Genomic DNA, 14,928 nt, shown 5'->3' on the forward strand with positions numbered 1-14,928 from the left:
GGGAGCGGGAGCTGAACCAAAAAGAGACCACCATGCACCCACTCACCCGACTCCTAGGTTAGAAATTAATTCCGCGTGTCTGGGTGTTATCCTTCAGAAGCTCTTGGAAACGAGTAGTCTCTGAGCACACTGAAGTCTCCAGCTCAGTCACACAGCCGGCCTGCCCTATAGGAGGCGTTGTCCAAGGAAAGTAGGTCTCCGGCAGAGCCCAGCGCAATCGCCCAACTTGCCCGCCAAACAGGGGTCGCACTGCTGAGTCTGGCGTGTCGCAACACGCCTTGCGGCATAACTCAGAGCCCATATCTGTGACGTGTTACTTAGTCGACCCCGGTGGGGGTTGGTGTGGTAAGTGAATCGGCTTCACTCTTTGTTAGGAGAACGACTGGGAGACAAAGGAAGGAGGTCGAAGAGGAGGCCAAGACTGGGCAAGGACTGAAGTAGGACTGAGCGAGGAGGTGAGGGGCCTGTTGGGAAGTGGCTACCGCTTACAACAGTAGCGGTGGGGGAATCTGCTGACTAGGCCGCGGCAGCCATGGCCTTAGATTTAGGGGACGTCAGGAGTGGTTTCCGCCACATCGAGGTAGTCATGTTCATCAACGAAGAGGTGCTCAATAATGGCGGCGGCCCAGACTTCTACTTGACCTTCCGCTCGCGGCCCTGGAACGAAATAGAAGATGAGCTGCGATCCATTATAGCTGACCCTCACGTGCCACAGGCCACCAAGAGGGCCTGTACCTGGAGCGCGCTAGCCTTGAACGTGCGTGTGGTTGCGAGGCAGCTGGAGCAGCAGGCGTACGGGGTCTCGCGGCTGCAGGAGCAGATGGGAGAGCGCGAGATGGCTACCTGGGCTCTGGCTTCCCAGCTGCAGAGGCTACGCAAGGAGCGCGATTTGCTGGTCTCCCAGTTGCGTGGAGTGCGGGAAGACCTGCGGCAGGCGCTGAATGACTGCGAATCTGTGCGCCGCTGGCAGCTGGTCCAGGCAGAGAGGTGGTCCCAGGAGGTTGTAACAGAGTCACGACCCCAGCGGCTCGGGTATGATGTGTGGCCTATGAATGCAGATGAGCGAAACAAGGTGCTAGTTGAAATGAGGCAGCGTAGGAAGGATGTGGATTCCCAGAGGCAGGAAGCCCAGATGGCATCGACAACGGGTGTGCTTTATGTGCCAGGATCTACAAGTCCCTGGGCCCAGGTTGTTGAAGCCCCTCTGCCAATGCCATTCCCAATGGCGGTCCCCTACCCACCACCTCCTGCACCCACAGTGGTTTCAGGAGGAGCAGTAGCAGGAACCAGATTCCCACCCCAGATGCCTACTGGGGTGATGTACCCACTTTGCATGTGGTCTGCAGTTGGGTCCCAGGAGGAGATGGCTCTGCAGCAGAACCAGAGGATCCAAGGCCAAGAGAGAGGTCCTGTGAGGCCCCACTTCATAAACCTCTCGGCACAGCTGGAGCCAAGAAGAAGAACCTCAGGGACAGGTGCTCACACTACCAAAAGGTAAGAAATCCTTTGAATCCCAGCACGAGGAGAAACTTGCCCCAGACCTCAGGAGGTGGGATCGGGCATGCCTATGGTATAGAGTGTGTTTTATTTTTCCTGGCACTTGACTTGCGATAAATGCAAGAAAATCTACATACTAAGTGAGGTAGGAAGCCTTGACCCAAAACAAGTTCCTCACTGAATTCAGAGATATAGAAAAAGAATGGACACATACTTAAAAGAGAAATCAATTTCTGGAGGCCCCCTTCTGATCAAAAACTGATTTTTATTTACATCATAGAAAATTTGAAAACCCAGCAAACAAAAATTTTCACTGTCCTACCATCAAGCAATAAGCATTTTTAACACATTGATATATCTATTTCTGCATGTGGATCTCGTTCCCCCAGTTTCATATTATACATGTATGTATATGTGTATATAAAATGCATATTGCTTATAAGAAAGATGAGATTCTATTGAATATGTTCATTAATCTTTTAAAGGAAAATTTCTCCAATTCATTTCAGTTCACAGGTGGAAGATTCTGGATGGCTGTTACCCTGGAGAGGCTGACATGATGAAGCATTCTCTTTTTCTCCTTTCTGTATTCTCCTTAACCTCCTCTCTCCCATAATACCAGGACTTTGGAAGATAATAACCATTTATTTATTTATTTATTATTTTATTTTATTTTATTAAATTTATTGGGGTGACAATTGTTAGTAAAATTACATAGATTTCAGGTGTACAATTCTGTATTACATCATCTATAAATCCCATTGTGTGTTCATCACCCAGAGTCAGTTCTCCTTCCATCACCATATATTTGATCCCCCTTACCCTCATCTCCCACCCCCCACCCCCCAACCCCCTTACCCTCTGGTAACCACTAAACTATTGTCTGTGTTCTATGAGTTTCTGTTTCTCATTTGTTTGTCTTGTTCTTTTGTTGTTTTTGGTTTATATACCACATATCAGTGAAATCACATGGTTCTCTGCTTTTTCTGTCTGACTTGTTTCGCTCAGCTTTACACTCTCAAGATCCATCCATGTTGTCAGGAATGTTCCTATATCATCTTTTCTTACCGCCGAATAGTATTCCATTGTGTATATATACCACAACTTCTTTATCCATTCATCTATCGAAGGACATTTTGGTTGTTTCCAGGTCTTGGCCACCGTAAACAAAGCTGCAATGAACATTGGAGCACACGTGTCTTTATCTATAAATGTTTCCAGATTTTTTGAGTACATACAGGGAGAGGGATTGCTGGATCATATGGTAATACTATTCGTAATTTTTTGAGGAACATTCACACTGCCTTCCATAATGGCTGCAGCAGTCTGCTTTCCCACCAACAGTGTATGAGGGTTCCTTTTTCTCCACAGCCTCTCCAACACATGTTACTATTTGTCTTGTCGATGATAGCCATTCTGACTGGGGTGAGGTGATATCTCATTGTGGTTTTGATTTGCATTTCTCTGATGATTAGTGATGTTGAGCATTTTTTCATATGTCTATTTGCCATTTGTATGTCCTCTTTGGAGAAATGTTTCTTCAGGTCCTCTGCCCATTTTTCAATTGGGTTGTTTGTTTTTTTGTTGTTGAGTTGCATGAGTTCCTTGTATATTTTGGATATTAGCCCCTTATCGGAGGCACTGTTTGCAAAAATCTTCTCCCATTCAGTTGGTGGCCTCTTTATTTTATCGATGGTTTCTTTTGCTGTGCAGAAGCTTTTATGTTTCATATAGTCCCAGTCGTTTATTTTAGCTTTTACTTCTATTGCCTTTGGAGTCAAATTCATAAAATGCTCTTTGAACCCAAGGTCCATAAGTTTAGTACCTATGTTTTCTTCTATGCAGTTTATTGTGTCAGGTCTTATGCTTAAGTCTTTGATCCATTTTGAATTAATTTTGGTACATGGTGACAGATAGTGGTCCAGTTTCATTCTTTTGCACGTGGCTATCCAATTCCCCCAGCAGCATTTATTGAAGAGGCTGTCTTTCCTCCATTGTATGTTTTTAGATTCTTTGTCAAAATTTATCTGTCCATATTTATGTAGTTTTATTTCTGGGTTCTCAATTCTATTCCATTGGTCTATGTGTCTGTTTTTCTGCCAATACCATGCTGTTTGGATTATTGTAGCCCTGTAGTACAAGCCAAAGTCAGGAAGTGTGATATCTCCATTATAGTTCTTTTTTCTTAAGATTGTTTTGGCTATTCATGGTCTTTTGTGGTTCCAAACCAATCTGAGGATTTTTTGTTCTATTTCTTTAACATATGCCATTGGGATTTTGATGGGGATTGCATTGAATCTGTATATTGCTTTGGGTAATATAGACATTTTAACTGTGTTGATTCTTCAAATCCATAAGCACGGAATGTCTTTCCATTTCTTTGTGTCTTCTTCAATTTCTTTCAAAAACGTCTTATAGTTTTCAGCATATAGGTATTTCACGTCCTTGGTTAAGTTTATTCCTAGATATTTTATTCTTTTTGCTGCAATTGCAAAAGGAGTTGTTTTTTGTATTTCTTTTTCTGAGATTTCATTGTTAGTATATAGGAAGGCAATGGACTTTTGTACGTTGATTTTGTAGCCAGCAGCTTTACTGTATTCGTTGATTGTTTCTAATAGCTTTTTGGTGGAGTCTTTAGGGTTTTCTATATATAGCATCATGTCATCTGCAAAGAGTGATAATTTAACTTCTTCATTCCCAATTTGGATGCCTTTTATTTCTTTCTCTTGCCTGATTGCTCTGGCAAGGACTTCCAACACTATGTTGAAAAGCAGAGGTGATAGGGGACAGCCCTGTCGTGTTCCTGAATGTAGAGCAAAGGGCTTCAGTTTTTCTCCATTAATTATGAGATTAGCAGAGGGCTTGTCATATATGGCCTTTATTGTTTTAATGAATTTTCTTTTTATATCTATTTTATTAAGTGTTTTAATCATAAATGGATGTTGTATCTTGTCAAATGCTTTTTCTGCATCAATTGATATAATCATATGATTTTTGTCCTTTATTTTGTTTATGTGATGTATCACATTGCTGGATTTGCGGATTTTGAACCATACTTGTGCCCCGGGGATGAACCCCACTTGGTTGTGATGAATAATCTTTTTAATGCATTCTTGTATTCGATTTGCTAGAATTTTATTTAGGATTTTTGCATCGGTATTCATCGGAGATATTCGTCTGTAGTTTTCTTTTTTTGTGCTGTCCTTACCAGGTTTTGGTATCAGGGTAATGTTGGCCTCATAAAATGAGTTGGGGAGTACTGTTTCTTCTTCAATTTTTTGGAAGAGTTTGTGCAGAATTGGTATTAGATCCTCTTTAAAGGTTTGGTAGAATTCACTAGTGAAGCCATCTGGTCCCGGACTTTTGCTTTTGGGAAGGTTTTGGATGACTGATTCAATTTCATTACTGGTGATCGGTCTGTTTACGTTTTCCAGTTCTTCATGGTTCAGCCTTGGAAGGCTATATGTTTCTAAGAACTTGTCCATTTCTTCTAGGTTGTTGAATTTGGTGGCATATAGTACTTCATAGTATTCTTGCATGATCCTTTGTATTTCTGTGATGTCCGTGATAACTTCCCCTTTTTTGTTTCTGATTTTGTTAATTAGTGTCTTCTCTCTTTTTATCTTAGTAAGTCTAGTCAAGGGTTTGTCAATTTTGTTAATCTTTTCAAAGAACCAGCTCTTTGTCACATTAATTTTTTCTATTGTCTTTTTGTTCTCTATTTCATTTAGTTCTGCTCTAATTTTTGTTATTTCCTTTCTTCAGCTGACCTTGGGTTTTACTTGCTCTTCTTTTTCTAGTTGTTTAAGGTGTAACGTGAGGTTATTTATTTGGTATTTTTCTTGTTTCTTGAGATAGGCCTGTAATGAGATAAATTTCCCTCTTAAAACTGCTTTCGCTGCATCCCAAAAATTTTGGTAGGATGTAATTTCATTGTCATTTGTTTCTATGTATCTTTTTTTTTTTTTTTTTAATTAAATTTATTGAGGTGACAATTGTTAGTAAAATTACATAGATTTCAGGTGTACAATTCTGTATTACATCATCTATAAATCCCGTTGTGTGTTCATCACCCAGAGTCAGTTCTCCTTCCATCACCATATATTCGATCCCCCTTACCCTCATCTCCCACCCCCCACCCCCCACCCCCCTTACCCTCTGGCAACCACCAAACCATTGTCTGTGTCTATGAGTTTCTGTTTCTCATTTGTTTGTCTTGTTCTTTTGTTGTTTTGGTTTATATACCACATATCAGTGAAATCACATGGTTCTCTGCTTTTTCTGTCTGACTTATTTCGCTCAGCATTACACTCTCAAGATCCATCCATGTTGTCACAAATGTTCCTATATCATCTTTTCTTACTGCCGAATAGTATTCCATTGTGTATATATACCACAACTTCTTCATCCATTCATCTATCGAAGGACATTTTGGTTGTTTCCATGTCTTGGCCACTGTAAAAAAAGCTGCAATGAACATTGGAGCACACGTGTCTTTATCTCTAAATGTTTTCAGATTTTTTGGGTAGATACCCAGGAGAGGGATTGCTGGGTCATATGGCAATTCTATTCGTAATTTTTTGAGGAACCTCCACACCGCCTTCCATAACGGCTGCACCAGTCTGCATTCCCACCAACAGTGTATGAGGGTTCCCTTTTCTCCACAGCCTCTCCAACATTTGTTACTATTTGTCTTGTTGATGATGGCCATTCTGACTGGGGTGAGGTGATATCTCATTGTGGTTTTGATTTGCATTTCTCTGATGATTAGTGATGTTGAGCATTTTTTCATATGTCTATTTGCCATTTGTATGTCCTCTTTGGAGAAATGTCTCTTCAAGTCCTCTGCCCATTTTTCAATTGGGTTGTTTGTTTTTTTGTTGTTGAGTTGCATGAGTTCCTTGTATATTCTGGATACTAGCCCCTTATCGGAGGCACTGTTTGCAAAAATCTTCTCCCATTCAGTTGGTGGCCTCTTTATTTTGTCAATGGTTTCTTTTGCTGTGCAGAAGCTTTTAAGTTTCATATAGTCCCATTCGTTTATTTTAGCTTTTACTTCCATTGCCTTTGGAGTCAAGTTCATAAAATGCTCTTTGAACCCAAGGTCCATAAGTTTAGTACCTATGTTTTCTTCTATGCAGTTTATTGTGTCAGGTCTTATGCTTAAGTCTTTGATCCATTTTGAATTAATTTTGGTACATGGTGACAAATAGCAGTCCAGTTTCATTCTTTTGCACGTGGCTATCCAATTCACCCAGCACCATTTATTGAAGAGGCTGTCTTTGCTCCATTGTATGTTTTTAGCTTCTTTGTCAAAAATTATCTGTCCATATTTATGTGGTTTTATTTCTGGGTTCTCAATTCTATTCCATTGGTCTATATGTCTGTTTTTCTGCCAATACCATGCTGTTTTGATTATTGTGGCCCTGTAGTACAAGCCAAAGTCAGGAAGTGTGATACCTCCATTATAGTTCTTTTTTCTTAAGATTGCTTTGGCTATTCGGGGTCTTTTGTGGTTCCAAACAAATCTGATGATTTTTTGTTCTATTTCTTTAAAATATGCCATTGGGATTTTGATGGGGATTGCATTGAATCTGTATATTGCTTTGGGTAATATGGCCATTTTAACTATGTTGATTCTTCCAATCCATGAGCACGGAATGTCTTTCCATTTCTTTGTGTCTTCTTCAATTTCTTTCAGAAAAGTCTTATAGTTTTCAGCATATAGGTCTTTCACATCCTTGGTTAAGTTTATTCCTAGGTATTTTATTCTTTTTGATGCAATTGTAAAAGGAATTGTTTTTTTGTATTTCTTTTTCTGAGATTTCATTGTTGGTATATAGGAAGGCAATGGACTTTTGTGCGTTGATTTTGTAGCCAGCAACTTTACTGTATTCGTTGATTGTTTCTAATAGCTTTTTGGTGGAGTCTTTAGGGTTTTCTATATATAGCATCATGTCATCTGCAAAGAGTGATAATTTAACTTCTTCATTCCCAATTTGGATGCCTTTTATTTCTTTCTCTTGCCTGATTGCTCTGGCAAGGACTTCCAACACGGTATTGAAAAGCAGAGGTGATAGGGGACATCCCTGTCGTGTTCCTGAACGTAGAGCAAAGGGCTTCAGTCTTTCTCCATTAATTATGAGATTAGCAGAGGGCTTGTCATATATGGCTTTTATTATGTTAAGGTATTTTCCTTCTATACGTATTTTATTAAGTGTTTTAATCATAAATGGATGTTGTATCTTGTCAAATGCTTTTTCTGCATCAATTGATATAATCATATGATTTTTGTCCTTTATTTTGTTTATATGATGTATCACATTGATGGATTTGCATATGTTGAACCATCCTTGTGCCCCGGGGATGAACCCCACTTGGTCGTGATGAATAATCTTTTTAATGCATTGTTGTATTCGATTTGCTAGAATTTTATTTAGGATTTTTGCATCGGTATTCATCAGAGATATTGGTCTGTAGTTTTCTTTTTTTGTGCTGTCCTTACCAGGTTTTGGTATCAGGGTAATGTTGGCCTCATAAAATGAGTTGGGGAGTACTGTTTCTTCTTCAATTTTTTGGAAGAGTTTGTGCAGAATTGGTATTAGGTCCTCTTTGAAGGTTTGGTAGAATTCACTAGTGAAGCCATCTGGTCCCGGACTTTTGCTTTTGGGAAGGTTTTGGATGACTGATTCAATTTCGTTACTGGTGATCGGTCTGTTTAGATTTTCCAGTTCTTCATGGTTCAGCCTTGGAAGGCTATATGTTTCTAAGAACTTATCCATTTCTTCTAGGTTGTTGAATTTGGTGGCATATAGTCCTTCATAGTATTCTTGGATGATCCTTTGTATTTCTGTGGTGTCCGTGATAACTTCCCCTTTTACGTTTCTGATTTTGTTAATCAGTGTCTTCTCTCTTTTTATCTTAGTAAGTCTAGCCAAGGGTTTGTCAATTTTGTTAATCTTCTCAAAGAACCAGCTCTTTGTCACATTAATTTTTTCTATTGTCTTTCTGTTCTCTATTTCATTTATTTCTGCTCTAATTTTTGTTATTTCCTTTCTTCTGCTGACCTTGGGTTTCACCTGTTCTTCTTTTTCTAGTTCTTTAAGGTGTAACATGAGGTTATTTATTTGGGAATTTTCTTGTTTCTTGAGATAGGCCTGTAATGAGATAAATTTCCCTCTTAAAACTGCTTTCGCTGCATCCCAAAAATTTTGGTAGGATGTATTTTCATTGTCATTTGTTTCTATGTATCTTTTGATCTCTCTTCTAATTTCTTCTTTGACCCAGTCTTTCTTTAAAAGTATGTTGTTTAGTCTCCATGTATTTGTGTTTTTTCCCGCTTTCTTTTTACAGTTGATATCCAATTTCAAAGCCTTGTGATCAGAGAATGTGCATGGTATGATTTCAATCTTTTTAAATTTGTTGAGACTGATTTTATGTCCCAATATATGGTCTATCCTTGAGAATGTTCCGTGTACACTAGAAAAGAATGTGTAGTCTAATGTTTTAGGATGAAGTGCTCTATAAATGTCAATTATGTCCATTTCATCTAATGTGTCATTTAGGGCTACTATTTCGTTATTTATTTTCTGTTTGGATGATCTATCCATAGCTGTCAATGATGTATTTAAGTCCCCTAGTATAATTGTGTTTTGGTCAATTTCTCCCTTTAGTTCTGTTAGTAGTTGCTTGGTGTATTTCGGTGCTCCCTGACTGGGGGCATAAATATTGATGACTGTTATGTCTTCTTGTTTTACAGTCCCCTTCACCATTATGAAATGTCCATCTTTGTCTCTTGTTATCTTTTTCACCTTGAAGTCTGTTTCATCTGATATCATTATGGCTACACCTGATTTTCTCTGGGCACCATTTGCTTGGAGTGTCAATTTCCACCCTTTCACTTTGAGTCTATGCTTGTCCTTGTAGCTGAGATGTGTCTCTTGGAGACAGCATATGGTTGGGTTTAGTTTTTTGATCCAATCTGCTACTCTGTGCCTTTTTATTGGTGAGTTCAGTCCATTTACATTTAGGATGATTATTGATATGTGAGGATTTCCTGTCATTCTATCTTTAGTTTTCTGGTAAGGCTATGTCTCCGTCGTTTCTTTGCCTTTTTGTTGTTGTCTATTATTTCTGTGTGGTGGTATTCTATGATGTTTCCCTCTGTTTCTTCTTTTATTACAGTATATATTTCAGTTCTGGATTTTTTTTCAGTGGTTACCCTTAATTTTATGTAAAAGAAAGTTTGATATTTAGAGTATTCCATTTTCTTCAGCACGCTTACTTTCTCCATTCCCATGTTCTGGTTTAGGCCTTTACTCTCCCCCTTTTTGAGTTGTGGTTGCCACAAATTGTCCCTGTTGATAGTGGTCGAATAGCCTCCTTTAGTATTTCTTGTAGTGCAGGTTGTGTATTAGAAAATTCCCTCAGCTTCTGTATGTCTGGAAAGGTCTTTATTCCTCCTTCATATCTAAAGGATATCTTTGCTGGATATATTATTCTTGGCTCATAATTTCTCTCTTTCAATCGTTTGAATATTTGGTTCCACTCCCTTCTGGCTTGTAGAGTTTCTGCTGAAAAATCTGATGATAACATAATGGGCTTTCCTTTTTAAGTTACCGTCTTCTTTTCCCTGGCTTCCTTGAGGATTCTTTCTTTGTGGTTGATTTTAGACAGCTTCAATACAATGTGCCTTGGGGAAGGCCTGTTGGGATTGAGGTAATTAGGTGTTCTATTTGCTTCTTGGATTCGAGGGTCCAGTTCTGTCCACAGGTTTGGGAAGTTCTCATCAACAATTTGTTTGAATATATTCTCTGTTTCCTTCTCTCTTTCTTCTCCTTCTGGTATGCCCATTATTCTTATATTGCTCTTTCTGATGGAGTCAGAAAGTTCTTGTAGAGTTCTTTCATTTCTTTTAAGTCTCAAGTCTCTTTCTTCTTCCATCTGTGTAATTTCCAGGCTTCTATCTTCGATGTCACTGATTCTTGCCTCCATCTGGTCAACTCTACTACCTAAGCTGGTTATTTCATTCTTAATTTCTTCTATTGAGTTCTTAATCTCCAGAAATTCTATTTGGTTCTTTTTAAAATTTCAATCTCTTTTGTAAAATGCTCATGCTGTTCTTTGATTGTGTTTCTGAGTTCATTTAACTGCCTATCTGTGTTTTCTTGTATCTCATTGAGTTTTTTCAGAACTGCAATCTTGAATTCACTGTCACATAGGTCCCATATTTCTGTTTCTTTAAGTGCCTTTTGTGGAGATTTTTCACTTTCTTTCTGAGTTATCTTGTTGCCTTGGTTATTCATGGCGATTACTGGTTTACTATTTCTCTTCCTAGACATCTACAGGAGTGGCTTCTGTAACAGGTTAATAGGCAGCGGTCTTTCTTTTGTTTTCCAGTACTTGTTGGTAGAATGTTTTATTTTTTCTCCAACTGCAGCTTATTTTTCTTCTCCCACACGGTAGTGCTATGTTTTCTCTGCACTATTCCATCTTCTCACACAATGGGGGGATTCCCTGGGAGACGGGCTTCTCCTCTCTTAATAGTTCGTCTAGGTCACAGGGTGCAGTGTCCCGGTGGGTATGCGGAGAGCTTTTGATGTTCCAAAACTCTTCCAGCTCCAGATTCAGAGCCCATATGTTTCATCAGTTCTATTTACTCCTGCAGGGATCTGCCCAGATAGGTGGGGCCAGGGGCGGGGTGAGTTGTGAGAGGTGGCCCAGAGCAATGGCGGCGACCACCACCACAGCGGGTCCTGCTTCCACAGCTCCCTCCCCTTTGCCAGAACTAGTTGCCTGCGAATTTGTGCCTGTGGTCCACAGTTCTCAGAACAGCAAATATTCTGTTCTTTTGATCTGACAGTGCTACTGTTCTGTATCTAGCACCGGGCAGGTGGGGAGGGGCGAGCTCTGGGAGGGTAGGGACCAGGCGGCTAGTCTTAGTGCCTAAGGCTTCCGTTCTCTGCTCGGCAGTGAGGGCTTAAACCACCGTTGTCAGCTTTCTTCCCTCAGTCTTTTCTCTGAGGTCTCTGCCGTGAGCGTTGGGTTCAGCCGTGTTATATGCTGCCCTCCCAGCCCTGTGGGCCGTAAGCGGAGCCCTAGCAGTTTGAGTTCTTCCCTCTCCCGCAGCTGCGGTAGTTTCGGGAAGCAGCAAGCTCGGAGCACTGAGCTAGGTCTGTGTCCTGCGCCCGCGCGGCTCTGTCTCCGCACTTCTCCCTTCCTTCCTCCTCCCCCCACTCACGCGAATCTCCCACCTGTAGGTGATTTCGGTAGTGGGCCTCTTCGTCTTGCCTGTCTGCTGTGCAGGGAGTCCTTTGTGGAGTTTTTGTGGTTTGATTCGTTGTAAATTCCAGGGGAGCTTTACAGAAGCTCATCTCACGCGGCCATTTTTCCAGAAACTCCTATTTATTATTTTTTGACATTTTAAAATTTTTTGTTAAATTTATTGGGGTGACATTGGTTAGTAAAATTATATTGATTTCAAGTGTACAATTCTATAATACATCATCTATATATTGCATTGTGTGTTCACCACCTAAAGTCAGTTTTCCTTCCATCAATCACCATGTGTTTGATGCACTTTACCCTTTTCTGAGAATAACCATGCTGTTAGAACATAAGATGTATATGGGGAACTGCTTTTCCTTGAGAATGGTATTATTATGCTATAAACTGCAGTAGTGTTCACATGTGCTTCTTGATTTGGTTTTTATAACATTCATATGTGAGGGCTTGTTCTTTGTGTCTCTAAGCTCCAGGAACATTGTATGAAGTTGAAGAAGCTCCAGCTCCCACTGTGTGAATTCTCACAAAATACCCTTCTGGCTCTCAGCAAGCAGCCTTCACCTCAATGAGACCTCAACTGGCTAGACCTGAAAAAGAATGTGAAGGAATCTGGCACACATCTTGGAACAAGGAAGAGCAGGCGGATTTTTGTTAGAATGTAATGCTTCTGTTGGGGAAAAGGGATTGACAGCACAGTTCAAAGAGGATTTGGAAGATAATGTTAAATTTTAGATGTTATAGCAATTTTATTGCATGTCATTCATTAATTAAACAGTTATTAATTGTCTAATATGTGTTAGGAACTACAATTATATGTTATTATCTGGTGCACACATTATAACCCTGTTAGGTGAGTTTGATTAGATGACAGGAGAAAACCTAATTTGAGATGCAGTGTAGACCAGGGGTGTTTACTTTGTTTAGCATATATTGTGGCTTTTGAGTGAACCCAACTGAAATAACGTCAGGATCCATTTCTACAGTTCTGGAGGCAAAGTGAGAGAGACTTTCATGGAAGGACTTGAATAACTGAATAGCTCATCACATCAATCCCAGTGGAGACGAATGGGCAATGGCAAATATAGGGAAAGTAGCCTTACATTTATGGGAGCAGGACTTTTCTGATACTCTTGCTGATTTCCTCCCTTGAGAGGGACAGATATCCTGGTTGTCTGAAAAAACACTGGGTGACTGTCTTAAGGAAGGACAGTGCTTGGGAGAGTGTTGGCTATACACTCAAGCCTTCAGCCTCGGCCACTTTCATCTCGAGTCCCTTTCCAGTCAAGAGTGGATGAAGAACAAAATGGATTCCAAGGACAGACATCATGCTAACATCATTGGGACATCATTGGGAGGACTAACTGTATTAAAAATAGAATGGACTGGGACAGGCACTCTTGAGAATGCCCCTGGGCCCCTTGTCTTCCACTTGGTGTGTTGTTTGTTCTCTGTGGACTCCCCAGAGGCAGGTGAAGCCAAGAGGGTGGGAAATTAGATCAGCCTCCAGTCTGAAAAAGATGGCCTAGAGTTTGCCCCATGAGATCCCAGTTCACGAAGGGTTTTTCTCATTCTAACTAGTAATAAAGTGTGTGCACTTGCTGGCTGTGTCTTCTGTGTAGTGTGCATCTCGGTAGGTTTGCTCAGAGGCAGCGGCTTAAATCTGCATCTTCCCTCCATCCCACTGAGGTGAAAGTGCTATCTCATTCTCTATTGAAGGGCCCCTCTTCTTCCCAAGAGTTACTCAAGAATGCCAGGGGGAGGTTCTGTTGGCCCTTCAATCCATTTCATCATTGTGCCTGCTAGCCTCGCTGTCCAAGTCCACATGATCTTTCAAAGGTGGGCGTGTCTGCTGCTCCTGGGCCTGTAAGGCATGAGAGGTGAGGGGGCTTCTGCCTAGGCTGGGAGACCTAATGCTTGGGGTCCAGCCTCCCTGTGTGCACCAAGAAGCCATTTCCTTGAAGCCCTGTCTCTCTGAGTAGAAATTTCCCTTCTGCGTGTCTGTTCTCCAAAGCACTGTCCCCTCCCTCCTGTGCATAATCCCATCAAGGTGCCCAGGATTCTGGAAAATAGCCAGGCTTAGACAGTCTGCTAACAAGACAAATGTTCCCTGAGGCAAAGTGGGGTGGCTGGCTACAAGCTTGGTATAGGGGCAGGGATGGGGCAGAGCACAGATGTGATCCTGCCCCACCAGCTTTCTCTCTTTCCTCAGAGGCCTGATTACTGGGAGGCCTTGGTTACTTGGGAGGACACTGAGAAGGAAGGGAACCATCAGGGACATCAAAGCATGGTTTTCTGGACTCGGGAGTTGGTTTTGTGATACTCTTGTGTGTGCTGCTGATAACACCCTGGAATTTTGGAAGGATGGGACACAAATGAGACTTGGGAATGTTGTAGTACATTTTAATCTGGTGGTTCTCAATGTGTGGTTTCTGGACCAGCAGCATCAGGATCACCTGAGAACTTGTTACAATTGCAAATTTTCATGCTCCACCCCCGACCTGACTCTGGAAGTCCTGGGGGTTGGGCCTAACAGGTGTTTCTGATGTCCCCTGAAGTTCGAGAAACTTTGTTTATAATCCATAGTGTAATGTGAACAAATCACCCTAGATCATTATGCTTAGTTCATTTAGGGTTTCACAACACACTCTGATGTCCACTGGAATGTCTGTAGCTCTCTATGAAAGCAGACCCATCCCTGGGTATAGCTCTTCTATAGCGCAATATGATTACCCAATATTTCAGGGATGACTCTTTTCATAGCAACCTGCATGAATCTTTGGCCAGAATCATTGATGTTGGCTGTCAATTATCCCTTCATTCTGGGCTGGGCACATAGAGGTAAAGGCAGTAAAGTTATTTAAGAGAAGAGCCTGGGCTTTTGAGCCAGAGACCTGGGTTCATATTCCTGCTTTGCTATTCACCAGCTGTATGAACTTGAACAAGCTACTGAATTCCTCTGATCCTCCAAAAGTGTTGGCTCCTTTCCCCTACCCTCAGGTTTCTGCTTTGTGATGATTAGGTAATGGGTATAAAGGATACCCTTTGAGTGCCTACTTATACCACCGAGTCCCTTCTGTGTGACACTTTATGGCCATCATCCCATTGATGACTGTCGCAGATTTGTATAGATATAATAGATACCTCTAT

The 14,928-nt window shown here is 41.1% G+C and overlaps 1 protein-coding gene across 1 annotated transcript; it reads left to right on the top strand.

The window, feature by feature from the left end:
• The first annotated feature begins 372 nt into the window (after positions 1 to 372).
• Positions 373 to 13,380, top strand: LOC141569682 (testis-expressed protein 13D-like). Its single transcript, XM_074323905.2, has 2 exons — positions 373 to 1,494; positions 12,249 to 13,380. Exons 1-2 carry the CDS (start codon positions 533 to 535, stop codon positions 12,265 to 12,267), a joined length of 981 nt encoding a protein of 326 aa, XP_074180006.1. The 5' UTR covers positions 373 to 532; the 3' UTR covers positions 12,268 to 13,380.
• The last annotated feature ends 1,548 nt before the right edge of the window (positions 13,381 to 14,928 follow it).

This window comes from Rhinolophus sinicus, chromosome 18 (genome assembly GCF_057876585.1).
Source record: "Rhinolophus sinicus isolate RSI-liver-muscle chromosome 18, RSI-T2T, whole genome shotgun sequence".
Lineage (NCBI taxonomy): Eukaryota > Metazoa > Chordata > Mammalia > Chiroptera > Rhinolophidae > Rhinolophus > Rhinolophus sinicus.